This window comes from Fundulus heteroclitus, unplaced genomic scaffold, assembly GCF_011125445.2.
Source record: "Fundulus heteroclitus isolate FHET01 unplaced genomic scaffold, MU-UCD_Fhet_4.1 scaffold_207, whole genome shotgun sequence".
Taxonomy (NCBI): Eukaryota; Metazoa; Chordata; class Actinopteri; order Cyprinodontiformes; family Fundulidae; genus Fundulus; species Fundulus heteroclitus.
In genome coordinates this window covers 199,039-214,347 of record NW_023396619.1, presented here as the reverse complement: position 1 = coordinate 214,347, position 15,309 = coordinate 199,039, and the positions used below count along the sequence as shown (strand labels likewise).

The following is a 15,309-nucleotide window of genomic DNA, read 5'->3' as shown; positions in this document are numbered from 1 at the left end:
AGCTTCATTCTCTGAAGAAAGCAGAACTTCTCCAGATGGTTCTGAGGAGATCAGCCAGCAGACATCAGGAGGTGCATGAAGTAGTGAAGGAGAGGACAATCCAGACCCAGATGGTACCTGCTGAACTCAGGTTCCTCTGGTCCTCTACACACATGATGGGAACCAGCTTTCTGCTCTACAGAACACTGACTGGACCTGAACCACTGGGAACTGACTGGTTCTGGTTCCTCTCTCAGGCTGACTGAAGTCCAGGAGATGGAGAACAGAGCAGAACCACCAGGACCCATCAGTCCCTCTATGAGGAGTGACCGGTCCATAAAGAAACCTCCAGACTTCAAAGAACCTGGACCCTCAGAGTAAGAACCTTTAAAGCTTCTGCTTCTCTGCAGCAGTTTGTGTTCAGAGCTTCTTCTCTGGTTTTTATCAGAGTTTCTCACTGATTGATGTGATCTGAATAACAACATGTTGGTGTTTCAGAGGTCAGAACCACAGACAGAGAGCAGAACCTCCAGGATCCAGCTGTCCGTCTATCAGGAGTGACTGGTCCAAAGGACTCACTCCAGACTTCAGTTCTGAACCTGGACCCTCAGACTCAGAGTAAGAACCCAGTTTCTAACTGATCCTTGTGATTCCACAGAGATATAAAACCTAATATTTACTCAGTCTTCAGTTTATAAAGTGAAAGTAAATTAGTTTAGAACTTTAACTTAACTTAAAGCTCCATAATCATCAGCTGTTAGTCAATAAAGCAGTAGTATTCACTGCAGAAACATTGGGCCTGGTTATACACACATGTACAATGGTCTTAGTCACATTGGCTGTAGGGAGAATTGTTGGCATGGAAATGTGTAAATATATGTTTACAAGCATATTCATTCATTTGTTTAAAAATGGACCTTAGAGTTTTATAAACTGCTAAGTAAAGCATGAATTAGGAAGAGCATTTATGTTAAGATCTAAAGGAAGGAGAAGGGGTGTGATTACTTTTGTTTTACTTCTTCAGACCAGGACCTGGACTGCTGGCAGCCAATCAGAGCAGCTGTGCTCCAGGTGAGACTGAACATCTCCAATCAGAACTTCCTTCTATCGTCTCTGTTGGACTAATTCCTCGTCTTTAGTTGGCATTTGGGAATCTAAGTGTTTAAAGTCTTTCTGGGATCGATTATTTGCCCTGAATCTCTGGATTTCCAGCTGCTGTAAATGTAACGTCTGTGTTCAACCCAACAACCTATTGGGTTTGCTTTGAAGTGCTTCTGTTTTCAGCCCTTTGTGCTAAATGCATTAAAACTGAAGATCTCCTTAAAGCTGCAGCTCATTTTGATGGAAACAAAAAGGTGGAGAAAACAACCTGCTGCACTGCTGCTTTACAGAAAGAGGGAAGGAAAGTCTGAGAGACAGAAAGCTTTATTTCCTCTGACAATAGATCCCAGATTACAGCAGATATATTTGTAGAAACATGGAATATTTCTATCTGCTGTTTACTTCTAAAGGACCAAATCAGTCCCATGTTATTTCTAATCTGTAATTATTCTCTAAAAACATCCAATCCAGTCTGTGAGGGAGAAAAGCATCTGAAATGTGAACACTAGCTGATCCAAGGAGCTGTTTCTCTGGCAGATTAGAGCATTTCCTCCAGATTTCCTTCATTAAGGCTGAAAATGCTGCCAGGAAGCATTTTCTGTCTCTCTGCCTCTTCTGTAGCTGCTGTGTTTGTGGGAGAAGGTCAGATAGAAGCAGAGAAATAAGGACAATGGTGACCTGATGCTAAAGAGTTGATGTTGCTGAAAGCTGCTGCATGTTTCTGTCAGCATTTCTTCATCTGATCTGCTTTGTGAATCAGATCCTGACAGTGAACAGATACTGGCCACAAAGCAGAGGCACAACTCTGCTGTCTGACATCTAACAAGGTTCTGCTTCTAAGGATGGATCCCATTGGTTAGCATCACATCATGTGAACTAAGATACCTTCTAATGATGACACCTCCTGATGTTCCAGATGTTTCTGCTCCAACTTCATCACTAAATCAGCTTTTTCCTTCAGTTGTCTCTTCTTCTCTGTTCCAGCAGATGTTGGTCTGCAGGAGGTTCTGGAGGAACATAAGATCAGTCTGAGGAGGAGATGTGAACGTGTGACTGAAGGAAGTGATGAACCAGGAAGTAGAACCCTCCTCAACAGGATCTACACTGATCTCTACATCACAGAGGGACAGAGTGAAGAGGTTAATAGCCAACATGAGGTGAAGCAGCTGGAGAGAGCTTCCAGGATCCAGAACCTCCATGACTCTCCAATCAGGTGCCACGACATCTTTAAAGCCTCACCTGACCAACATGGAGCCATCAGAGTGGTTCTGACCAACGGCGTGGCTGGTGTTGGAAAAACCTTCTCAGTGCAGAAGTTCACTCTGGACTGGGCCGAGGGCTTGGAGAACCAAGATGTCCGTGTGGTGGTTCTGCTGTCGTTCAGGGAGCTGAACCTGATCAGAGGTGAGCAGCACAGTCTTCTCACGCTGCTCCATGTTTTCCATCCAACCCTCCAGAAGCTCCCAGCAGAGCAGCTGGCTCGCCACAAACTTCTCTTCATCTTTGACGGCCTGGATGAAAGCAGACTTTCTCTGGACTTCAGCCACAGTCGGCTGGTTTCTGACGTCACACAGAAGTCATCAGTCGACGTTCTGCTGACAAACCTCATCAAGGGGAACCTGCTTCCCTCGGCTCTGGTCTGGATCACCTCCAGACCTGCAGCGGCCAATCAGATCCCTCCTTCATGTGTTGCCAGGGTAACAGAGGTACGAGGCTTCAGCGACGCCCAGAAGGAGGAGTACTTCAGGAGGAGGTTCAGTGATGAAGAGCTGTCCAGCAGAATCATCTCCCACATCAAGACCTCCAGGAGCCTCCACATCATGTGTGGAATCCCAGTCTTCTGCTGGATCACTGCTACGGTTCTGGAGAACATGTTGACCACAGAGCAGAGAGGAGAGCTGCCCAAGACCATGACTGACATGTACTCTCACTTCCTGCTGGTCCAGACCAGGAGGAAGAAGAACAAGTACCATGGAGGACATGGGAGGAGTCCACAGGAGCTGATGGAGGCTGACAGGGAAGTTCTCCTGAAGCTGGGGAGGCTGGCGTTGGAACATCTGGAGAAAGGAAACATCATGTTCTACCAAGAAGACCTGCAGCAGTGTGGTCTGGATGTCACAGAGGCCTCGGTGTACTCAGGAGTTTGTACAGAGATCTTCAAGAGAGAGAGCGTGATCTTCCAGAAAGCAGTCTACTGCTTTGTTCATCTGAGCATTCAGGAGTTTCTGGCTGCAGTCTACATGTTCCACTGCTTCACCAGCAGGAACACACAGGTGGTGGAGAACTTCCTGGGATATAAATACAGTGAAACATCTCTGGATGAATTCCTGAAGAGAATCATGTATAAATCCCTCAGAAGTGAAAATGGCCACCTGGACCTGTTTGCTCGCTTCCTTCATGGCCTCTCTGTGGAGTCCAACCAGAGACTCTTAGGAGGCCTGCTGGGTCAGACAGAGAACAGTCCAGGAACCATCCAGAGAGTCATCATCAACCTGAAGGAGATGAACACTGGTGATGACAGTGATGGTGAAGGTGATGATTATAGAATCTCTCCTGAGAGAAGCATCAACATCTTCCACTGTCTGATGGAGATGAAGGACCTCTCAGTTTATCAGGAGATCCAACAGTTCCTGAAATCAGAGAACAGATCAGAGGAGCTCTCAGAGTATCAGTGCTCAGCTCTGGCCTACATGCTGCAGATGTCAGAGGAGGTTCTGGATGAGTTGGACCTGGAGAAGTACAACACATCAGGAGCAGGACGACGGAGACTGGTTCCAGCTGTGAGGAACTGCAGAAAGGCTCGGTGAGTCCAGATGTCTTCATTGACTGATGCTGACTCAGCATTATTGTCGTCCGGTTTATTCTTCATTATTCAGTCGGTTCTGGACGTTTTTGGACCTTTAACTACTTCCTTCATACTTTGGACTATTTCAACCATCAGATTTCTAAATCTTCAGCTCATTCAGGTCAGCTCTGCTGCAGCTTTTGGTATTTAGAGATTTTGATCTTTTAGAAAGATTCAATCATCCAGAGACACATTTTAAACTTTAAACAGCTCTTCACTCATTGGCCTGTTACCCATAATTCACCTCTTTAGAAAATCACTCCCTAGATTTACAAATGCAATCAGGAAATATTAAATATTTAGGTATTACTGTGTTGAATAAATTAACAGATTTACTTAAACTTAACCATGCCCCACTTTTAAACAGGATAGAAGAGGACATTGAAAGATGGAAATCGCTTCCAATCACACTTATGGGTAGGGTAGCTTCAATAAACATGATGGTCCTACCTAGAATTAATTATTTATTTTCAATGGTCCCCAATAAACCATCATCTGACTGGTTTAAATCTCTAGACTCTGCCATTTCTAAATTTCTTTGGAAAGATAAACCCCCACATATTAGCTTAAAGACAATACAGAAGACTAAAGACAGGGGAGGATTAGATCTGCCTAACTTCCATAACTATTACTTAGCAAATAGGCTACAACACATCTCTAAATGGATAAAAAATAGTCTTTTAGATGAGCCTTGGTTAGATATAGAACAGGAAATGTGCAATAATATCATGATTTCAGATCTGCCGTTTATAAGCTCAAATATAAAACGGCATACATGCTTCAAAAATATCAACATTAGTTCTACTCTGACAGCATGGTGGGAGTTCCTCAAAATGACAAAGTCATCCCTTATCCCATGCAGTCGTACACCTATCTGGAATAACCCTGATATCCTACAAAATAATAAAATGATAAACTTTACATACTGGAAGAATAAAGGTATTAAATATCTGGAACATCTACTTGACGGAACCGAGTTCATCAATTTTGCTAAACTAAATATGCAATATGGCATTAGTAAAAATAAATTCTTGGAATATGAACAACTTAAATCTATAATTAAAAATAAATATAAGCATATTAATGGTGGTTTACAAGTCCCAACTAATATAATAGAGTTCTTAGATTTAACCCCCCCCCCCCCCAAACTACTGTCTAAATCATACAGGACACCGACTAAAATAGATGATTCGATATCTCTTCCTATAATGAAGTGGGAAAAGGATTTATCAGGCACCTTTGAACAAAATTTCTGGGCTCAGATATGTCTAAGAACTTTCAAATTGACTAGAAACACCAACTTACAACTAATACAATACAAAATCCTTCACAGAGTACACTACACAGGACAAAGATTATTCAAGATGGGTCTGGCACAATCTAATATCTGCCCACACTGCATAGGCAATCATCCTGATAATTATTTTCATGCGTTATGGTTATGCACACCAGTCCAGAGGTTCTGGACACAGATATGTAAGGACTTATCAAAGTGCTTGAGCTGTAAAATTACACCTTCCCCATCAGTTTGCCTGCTCGGTAATTTTGAGGAAAGTCCTCTTAAAAAAGAAATAGTTTACATGGTTTTTACTGCTTTATGTATCGCAAAGAAAACTATCCTCATGAATTGGAAAAGTAAACAAAATCTCAGTATCAATCAGTATAGAGATCTCTTGTTGGATCATATTAATCTAGAGACAGCATCTGCTTCCACATCTGATTGGTCTCTTTGGGCTCCTCTGATCAACAACATCACTTAGTGGAATAGGGGGCGGTGGGTTGCTTCCTGCAGGGCGCAGTGGTTGGATGGAGGGGTTCCTGGGGCCCTGGGGCCCTGGGGGCACTTGGAGTAGGGCGCCTGGTGGATCCGGCTCCGGGGTCTGTTGCCCCCATCTGGGGGGAGTTTGGGAGGCCTACGGGTGGCCTACAGCAGCCGCTTGCGGCGCTCTTTGGGAGCTGCGTGTTGACGGACGTGGGTTACTGACCTGGTAGCTGTGCTGCCGCTGGGTGGGGCCGGGGTGGGTCTGGGGGTCTGGGGTCCCTGGGGCGCGCCGCCCTCGGGCGCGGGCCCCGGCGGGGCCTCGGGGGTTCCGGTTCCGGGGGGTGTGCCGCTTTTGGTGTGGGCCGGCGCGCGCCCGGGTGTCCGCCCCTGCACGGGGCCTCTGGTGCGCTGGGGGGCCTCGGGGCCCGTTGAGCTGGTAGGGGGGCATGGTCATTAACATCTCTGGGCAGATGCTCTTCTCCTTCATTGGATAGGCACTCTGCCAGTGGGGAGAGGGGGAAAGGAGGGGGAGTAGGGACCTACCCAGCCTGGATGTCTACTGTCGAATGTATGGTGAGTTGTTTGAACGTTAGTGTTGGGGAGGGATTAAATCTACGGGTGGGGGTGGGGGGGTGGGGGAAGTTGACGTTCTGGTGGGCTTGTGTCCGGCCCCCTGTCCCGGTCCTGGTCCGTGTCGTCTTCCGGTGCGGGTTTCACCTGGGGGGTGGGGTTTGGGGTGGCTCGTGCGGGCCGGCTGGCCAGGGTCCCCCCCTCTTATTATTATTATTATTATTATTATTATTATTATTATTATTATTATTATTATTTTATTTATTTATTTATTTATTTAGTTTAAGGTAGGCTTGGTGGGTGGGCTGGGGGGGGTTGAGGTGTTGGTCCTGGTGGGTGGTTGGCTGGCGGGCCCTGCGGCCTCTCCCTGGCCCCCGGGCTACGGTGGTGCCGCTGGCGAGGTCCCCTTCTCTGGGTGGGGCTTTCGGGGAGCGGGGGTGCCTATTGGAGTCAGTAGGGGAACTGGCTCCCTGGGTTGGCTTCCCAGTCATTTGCTCCCCATCCCCGGACTCCTCCCTCTGCCTGCTCCATCACGCCGCCACACATGTAGGTCCTGAGGGAGGGGGCGTTACTGGAGGTTGCCACTTTCTGGTGACGCCCCTCTCCCCAATTTTATCATGCATCTTAGACACTTTCACTTCAAACATTTTTCACATCGCACACTCATATAGGCCATGGTAGGGGGGGGTGGGGGGAAGACGTCTGGGGGGGGGCTTATGTTGTGTGGGCCTCACCTCGGACGGCTCCCTTCACCTCCTCTCCCACTTAGAGGGTGGGAGAGGAGGTGATTGGAGGGTTCTGGGCAGTCGCCCGGAGGGGGTGCGCTGGCAACAGCTACCTTCCGGAAGGGGGGTGGGCTGTGCCGTGCATCCCTTTCGGCGCTCCCAGTTTTTAAACGCACTTGAGAACAACATGCAACAACACAACATTTGAGCAGGCGTAGGGAGGATCGGGGTCTTCTGCACACCCCCGTTCTCCGATGGCGGCAAGGAGTCTGGGGCCTGGAGGAGGTGCGGGCCACTGTGTCCGGGGTCTTGGCGGGGGGCTGCGGTGTGTTGTCAGCGGCTTGCCAGGTCTGGGGCTGATACCTCCGCTCCCCCCAGGAGGGGCGGGGGGCAGGGATGGCAAGGGTAAGGTGGGGGGAGGGAGGGGGTTTATTAGGTATTTAGGGGGAGGGGGGGCTCTGGCCGGGTGGCTCGTGCGAGTCGTGTTGGCCCGCCCTCTTGGGGCCCGCCCTCACCTAAACTAGTGCACTTTCACATCTCCCACAGGTGCTGGGTCCCAGGTATTAAGTGTTCACTTATATACAGTAATCTTATAATTTATTTATTTATTTATTTATGTTCTTTCACTTTCTTTTTTCAAATATCACATTACACATGTCAGCTTACATAATAATATATATGATTTAGCAATGGCATCTAGGTGTTATTCGAGTGTATCTGTTGCTTTATGTCTGTTGGTTGTGCTGTTCTTTTTGTGTCTCTTTCCAGGTGATGGAGCAGACAAAGAAGGTTTTATCATTCTCTCCCTTTTATCTCCTCTTTCTTTCACCTCTACTCTTTTTTTTCTTTTCTTTCACTTTTTGTTCTTCCTTTACTCTCCCATTGTCATGTCCATATAATTTGAAATTCTCCTTGCAGGAATCATAATAAAGCTATTTACAAGCATAAATCAAGTGGAGCACTATGGCGAAAGCTGTTTGCTCCACTTGTAAAAGCAAAATCTGTCGAGCTCTATCTGGCATTGAGACATCAATTCCTATTGCCACATTGCTAGACAGGACACTGGGGGAAAAAAAAAAAAAAAAAAAAAAAAAAAAATCACTCTTTAGGTCAGGGCTATTGAACTGATGGTCTGTGGGCCACTTCTGGTCCGCTGGTGATGGTAATCTGGGCCGTAAATTACTTCTTTGTAAAAACTAAATAAATCAGAGAAGATCAGAAACATTGTGTGAAAAACAGCCCAGATGAACAGCCTTGGTTTGTCTGCTGTTCAGTTCCTAACCTCTAAGTAATAGGTTAGCTTTCATTGTTCTCTGAAACAGTCCACAACTATGTTTGTCTCCAAGTGTCTACGACTGTCACTGACATCTTCAACCCTTGGAGTACACCTTACTGTCCAGTTAGTGGGTTAAACAGAAAAACACCAAACTGTTCTCCTGGGATTGTTCCAACATACCAAGACTGCCTGATATGAACAGAATCCCGTCTGTTTAATCTATTCACAACATTTACGCTCAATATTGCACCTTCAACAAGTTATTTCATGTAATGGGGCTAAATCAGTTTGATCTCAACTAAGAAATCTAAAAGAAATGATGCTGTAACTTGATTCTTTCATTAAGCCATGTAGCTTGATATAACCTCAGCTATTGGACATACATGTTCATGGTTTAAATAAACTGACTCTGGAATGAGCACAAATACGAAGGCAGAAAATCAGTTTAAGGGTTTTATTGAAAATAATGAAAGAGTGGTGATGTCGGCTGGCTGGGTCTCTGGGTACGTTGGCTGAGGAAGGGAAGTAGAGAGGTAAGCAGCAGGCCGGAGAGGGTTTGATAAAAATATTGTTGTTGTGATGGTAGGCAGAGGAAAAGACTCACTGGGATGACAGTGAGGCTTGAGCTTGAGGGGTGTTGTCCAGGGGTGTAGATGGGAGGTGCAAAATCGGTAGGTTCTCTCTACAGGTGGTGGTCTGAGGATGGACAGGCAGGCGAGCGCAGGAAGGAGGGCTTTCGTAGAACGTGGGTCTGAGGTTTACTCTGGTGTCCAGATCAGGAACTCGGAGAGGTCTCAGAAGTGGTTTCCGGAGCTTGAACTGTGGAGATGCGGTTTTGAGCAGGGTATCCAGGTTTCTAGGAGAAAGCAGCAAAACAGGATTAGGCTTGGGTACGCACAAGGTATCAAGGCTAGGAACAGGGCTTGCAGTCTGTACCAACGCATGAGCGTTAATGAACTGACGCCCTCCTCCTAGCTCCAGCTCCTTAAGAAGGTTGGCAATTAACTCCGATGAGGAGCACCTGCCCGTCCAACCCTGCAGAGAAGGAGAAAAAGAGAAAACCCGGCCTGCACCTCGGCCTGGACTATGACAATATGTTGCTCACAGAGGTCAAGTGAACGCTGCAGCTTTTCAAGCTCTGTGTCTCACTGGTTATTGAGTGACTGTAGGAAAAACACTATTTGGTAACGTCTGGCACCAGAATAATTTATACTTAATGATAGCGGTGAGGAATCATTGAGGTGGGAGGATTTTCCCCATTGGTGCACTGCGTGTCAGAAATAAACAATGAGGAAAAATGCATCAATAAAGAGTGTAAAGGGCTCCTTTAGAGGGAAGAGGAGGAATGAGGGTCTGAACTGAAGCCCCTTCAGTTACAAGTCCCTTAATGACCCTTAAAAGTGGACACCTAAATTACATGTAAGGTAATTATGTGCACCTGATGTTCATCTGATGATGACATCACTGTTTAGTCATCATCTTTTAGTCTGTTTATCAGTCTTTATTAGTCTGATTTACCTACAACTAATCTGATTCTTTCTCTCATCACAGACTAGTGGGCTGTAGTCTCTCACGGACTGAATGTGAAGTTGTGGCCTCTGCTCTGAAGTCCAACCCCTCCCTGACTGACCTGGAAATAGATCAGATCCATGATGGAGGAACCTATGATAGAGAGAGAACCTTTGGAGACTCTGAGATGAAGCGTCTCTGTGAGATCCTGGAGACTCCATTCTGTAAAGTAAAGAAGCTGAAGTAGGTTTTATCTTCACTGCTACTTTAAAACTTATTTTAATTAATAATTTTGTTTTGACATTTTTTCTTTACAGGCAACCTGCTGTCCAAATGTTTTGCCTTGTCAATTATTTATTTTCTTCTTTGATATTTTCAGTATTGAACATTTAACACTTAAAATGCTTTGGACTGAAGAACAAAAATGAGGAAAATAAGTCAAATGATGTGAATTATTGATAGAGATGTTTTAATTTGATTTGGGAAAGATTTAGATAACAAGATCAGATAATTTAGCTTTATTTTTCATTTCTTTGTCACATCTTTATATGAAACATTAATCTTTGTTCCTCCAGAGTAGTGCCAGGATCACATTCATACACATAAACAGTAAAATAAAAATAATAAAACAGCATTATCTAAAAAATGAATGTCTGAGAAGAACAAAGAGAGAAAATGTAAACTAAATCAAAGCGACGGCACCAGCAGGTTGCATGTTCTCCCTGTGCATGCGTGGGTTCTCTCTGGGTACTCCGGCTTCCTCCCACAGTCCTAAAACATGACTGTTAGCTTAACTGGCCTCTCTAAATCCTCCTTAGGTGTGAGTGTGTGTGTGAATGGTTGGTTGTCCTGTCTGTCTCTGTGTTGTCCTGTGATAGGCTGCTTACCTGTCCAGGTGAAGCCCGCCTCTCAGCCACTGACAGCTGCAGATAGACACCAGCAGCCCTCAGGACCCCAGCAGGGATAAGCCTGGTGGAAAATGGTTGGATGGACGGCACCAGCAGGTTCCAGCAGCTCAGCTTTGTCCTGAAGCTGCTGTTCTGTTGGTGCGGCTCAGAGAGGAACCGTCCTCTTCAGTCTGACAGCTCAATCAGACAGAACCAGAACCAGGAGCCAGCAGTGTGGCTATTAAAACTACAGCACAATATTGAAAAGTAAAAAGCTCTACTGCAGCAGACGCTCTCTGGACTCAGCGCTACCGTTCAGCAACAAGCCAACAAGTTTGAGCACCAAGAAGGAAAGCAAAGAAAAACTGAAGAATCATCATTTCTATTAGTCTGCAGACCATTTCTGCCTGGCAGACCATGATCCAGAGGAACATCTGGCTCCAGCTGTTCTCCTCCATCAGCCTCCTCCTCCCAGGATGTGAAAAAGGAGGTGCTGGGAGCCCCATCAGCCCGGATGCTCTGTTGGCTCCTCACTTTAAATCGGCGCTGGAGAAGATCCAGAAGAACGCCGAGGAGTCAGAGACGCTTAAGGACCTGGTGAGGCCTCCTCCTCCTCATCTTCCTCCTCCATCAGCCTCCTCCTCAATCAGCCTCCTCCATCATTCTCCTCCTCCTCATCTTCCTCCATCATTCTCCTCCTCCTCATCTTCCTCCTCCTCCATCTTCCTCCTCCTCATCATCTTCCTCCTCCTCCATCAGCCTCCTCCTCATCTTCCTCCTCCTCCTCCTCATCTTCCTCCTCCTCCATCAGCCTCCTCCTCATCTTCCTCCTCCTCATCTTCCTCCTCCTCCTCATCTTCCTCCTCCTCCTCATCTTCCTCCTCCTCCATCAGCCTCCTCCATCAGCCTCCATCAGCCTCCTCCTCCTCATCTTCCTCCTCCTCCTCATCATCTTCCTCCTCCTCCTCTTCCTCCTTCTCCATCAGCCTCCTCCTCTCCTCCCTCTGCTCCTCCATCAGCATCCTCCTCCATCAGCCTCCTCCTCTATCAGCCTCCTCCTCCCTCTCCTCCTCCTCCTCCATCCTCCTCCTCCATCAGCCTCTTCCTCCACCAGCCTCTTCCTCCTCCCTCTGCTCCTCCATCAGCCTCCTCCTTCAGGACCCTCCATCAGCCTCCTCCTCTCTCTGCTCCTCCATCAGCCTCCTCCTTCATCAGCCTCCTCCTCCATCAGCCTCCTCCTTCATCAGCCTCCTCCTCCATCCTCCTCCTCCATCAGCCTCCTCCTCCATCAGCCTCCTCCATCAGCCTCCTTCTCCTCATCTTCCTCCTCCTCCATCAGCCTCCTCCTCCTCCATCAGCCTCCTCCTAATCTTCCTCGTCCTCCATCAGCCTCCTCCTCCTAATCTTCCTCGTCCTCCATCAGCCTCCTCCTCCTCATCTTCCTCGTCCTCCATCAGCCTCCTCCTCCTCATCTTCCTCCTCCTCCATCAGCCTCCTCCTCCTCCATCAGCCTCCTCCTCTTCTCCCTCTGGTCCTCCATCAGCCTCCTCTATCAGCCTGTTCCTCCTCCTCTCCTCCCTCTGGTCCTCCATCAACTACCTCCTCCATCAGCCCCAAAATCCTCCTCCCTCTTCTCCCTCTCTTCTTCTCCTCTCCTCCTCACAGACTGATCAGCAGAGGCTCCACGCTGCACCTCCTCTCTCCTCCTCCACGATTCAGAGGAGTCATGGAGACGGTTCTAGCGTCTCCAGAGCAGAGCGCTGCACCTCCTCTCTCCTCCTCCACGGTTCAGACGAGTGTCGTGGAGGTGGTTCTAGCATCTCCAGAGCAGAGTGCTGCACCTCCTCTCTCCTCCACGGTTCAGAGGAGTCATGGAGACGGTTCTAGCGTCTCCAGAGCAGAGCGCTGCACCTCCTCTATCCTTCACGGTTCAGAGGAGTCATGGAGACGGTTCTAGCGTCTCCAGAGCAGAGCGCTGCACCTCCTCTCTCCTCCTCCACGGTTCAGAGGAGTCATGGAGACGGTTCTAGCGTCTCCAGAGCAGAGCGCTGCACCTCCTCTCTCCTCCACGGTTCAGAGGAGTCATGGAGACGGTTCTAGCGTCTCCAGAGCAGAGCGCTGCACCTCCTCTCTCCTCCTCCACGGTTCAGAGGAGTCATGGAGACGGTTCTAGCGTCTCCAGAGCAGAGCGCTGCACCTCCTCTCTCCTCCTCCACGATTCAGAGGAGTCATGGAGACAGTTCTAGCGTCTCCAGAGCAGAGCGCTGCACCTCCTCTCTCCTCCACGGTTCAGAAGAGTCATGGAGACGGTTCTAGCGTCTCCAGAGCAGAGCGCTGCACCTCCTCTCTCCTCCACGGTTCAGAGGAGTCATGGAGACGGTTCTAGCGTCTCCAGAGCAGAGCGCTGCACCTCCTCTCTCCTCCACGGTTCAGAGGAGTCATGGAGACGGTTCTAGCGTCTCCAGAGCAGAGCGCTGCAACTCCTCATTCCTCCATGGTTCAGAGGAGTCATGGAGACGGTTCTAGCGTCTCCAGAGCAGAGCGCTGCACCTCCTCTCTCCTCCTCCACGGTTCAGAGGAGTCGTGGAGACGGTTCTAGCGTCTCCAGAGCAGAGCGCTGCACCTCCTCTATCCTCCACGGTTCAGAGGAGTCGTGGAGACGGTTCTAGCATCTCCAGAGCAGAGCGCTGCACCTCCTCTATCCTTCACGGTTCAGAGGAGTCATGGAGACGGTTCTAGCGTCTCCAGAGCAGAGCGCTGCACCTCCTCTCTCCTCCTCCACGATTCAGAGGAGTCATGGAGACAGTTCTAGCGTCTCCAGAGCAGAGCGCTGCACCTCCTCTCTCCTCCACGGTTCAGAAGAGTCATGGAGACGGTTCTAGCGTCTCCAGAGCAGAGCGCTGCACCTCCTCTCTCCTCCACGGTTCAGAGGAGTCATGGAGACGGTTCTAGCGTCTCCAGAGCAGAGCGCTGCACCTCCTCTCTCCTCCACGGTTCAGAGGAGTCATGGAGACGGTTCTAGCGTCTCCAGAGCAGAGCGCTGCACCTCCTCTCTCCTCCTCCACGGTTCAGAGGAGTCATGGAGACGGTTCTAGCGTCTCCAGAGCAGAGCGCTGCACCTCCTCTCTCCTCCTCCACGATTCAGAGGAGTCATGGAGACGGTTCTAGCATCTCCAGAGCAGAGCGCTGCACCTCCTCTCTCCTCCTCCATGATTCAGAGGAGTCATGGAGACGGTTCTAGCGTCTCCAGAGCAGAGCGCTGCACCTCCTCTATCCTCCTCCATGATTCAGAGGAGTCATGGAGACGGTTCTAGCGTCTCCAGAGCAGAGCGCTGCACCTCCTCTCTCCTCCTCCACGGTTCAGACGAGTGTCGTGGAGGTGGTTCTAGCATCTCCAGAGCAGAGTGCTGCACCTCCTCTCTCCTCCACGGTTCAGAGGAGTCATGGAGACGGTTCTAGCGTCTCCAGAGCAGAGCGCTGCACCTCCTCTCTCCTTCACGGTTCAGAGGAGTCATGGAGACGGTTCTAGCGTCTCCAGAGCAGAGCGCTGCACCTCCTCTCTCCTCCACGGTTCAGAGGAGTCATGGAGACGGTTCTAGCGTCTCCAGAGCAGAGCGCTGCACCTCCTCTCTCCTCCACGGTTCAGAGGAGTCATGGAGACGGTTCTAGCGTCTCCAGAGCAGAGCGCTGCACCTCCTCTCTCCTCCTCCACGGTTCAGAGGAGTCATGGAGACGGTTCTAGCGTCTCCAGAGCAGAGAGCTGCACCTCCTCTCTCCTCCTCCACGATTCAGAGGAGTCATGGAGACAGTTCTAGCGTCTCCAGAGCAGAGCGCTGCACCTCCTCTCTCCTCCACGGTTCAGAAGAGTCATGGAGACGGTTTCTAGCGTCTCCAGAGCAGAGCGCTGCACCTCCTCTCTCCTCCTCCACGGTTCAGAGGAGTCTGGAGACGGTTCTAGCGTCTCCAGAGCAGAGCGCTGCACCTCCTCTATCCTCCACGGTTCAGAGGAGTCGTGGAGACGGTTCTAGCGTCTCCAGAGCAGAGCGCTGCACCTCCTCTATCCTTCACGGTTCAGAGGAGTCATGGAGACGGTTCTAGCGTCTCCAGAGCAGAGCGCTGCACCTCCTCTCTCCTCCACGGTTCAGAGGAGGTCATGGAGACGGTTCTAGCGTCTCCAGAGCAGAGCGCTGCACCTCCTCTCTCCTCCTCCACGGTTCAGAGGAGTCATGGAGACGGTTCTAGCGTCTCCAGAGCAGAGCGCTGCACCTCCTCTCTCCTCCTCCACGATTCAGAGGAGTCATGGAGACGGTTCTAGCGTCTCCAGAGCAGAGCGCTGCACCTCCTCACTCCTCCATGGTTCAGAGGAGTCATGGAGACGGTTCTAGCGTCTCCAGAGCAGAGCGCTGCAACTCCTCATTCCTCCATGGTTCAGAGGAGTCATGGAGACGGTTCTAGCGTCTCCAGAGCAGAGCGCTGCACCTCCTCTCTCCTCCTCCACGGTTCAGAGGAGTCGTGGAGACGGTTCTCGCGTCTCCAGAGCAGAGCGCTGCACCTCCTCTATCCTCCACGGTTCAGAGGAGTCGTGGAGACGGTTCTAGCGTCTCCAGAGCAGAGCGCTGCACCTCCTCTATCCTTCACGGTTCAGAGGAGTCATG

General features: G+C 49.4%; 1 protein-coding gene across 1 annotated transcript in view; it reads left to right on the top strand.

Annotated features, from left to right (window-relative positions):
- Positions 1-2,072: 2,072 nt before the first annotated feature.
- Positions 2,073-15,309, top strand: part of LOC105922902 (NACHT, LRR and PYD domains-containing protein 12) — a gene marked incomplete at its 5' end in the record, with an annotated part of 78,471 nt that continues 65,234 nt past the window's right edge. Inside the window, one exon of the mRNA XM_036129724.1 lies at positions 2,073-3,883. Coding sequence (XP_035985617.1) covers positions 2,073-3,883 — 1,811 coding nt within the window. The remainder of the gene's footprint in view (positions 3,884-15,309) is intronic.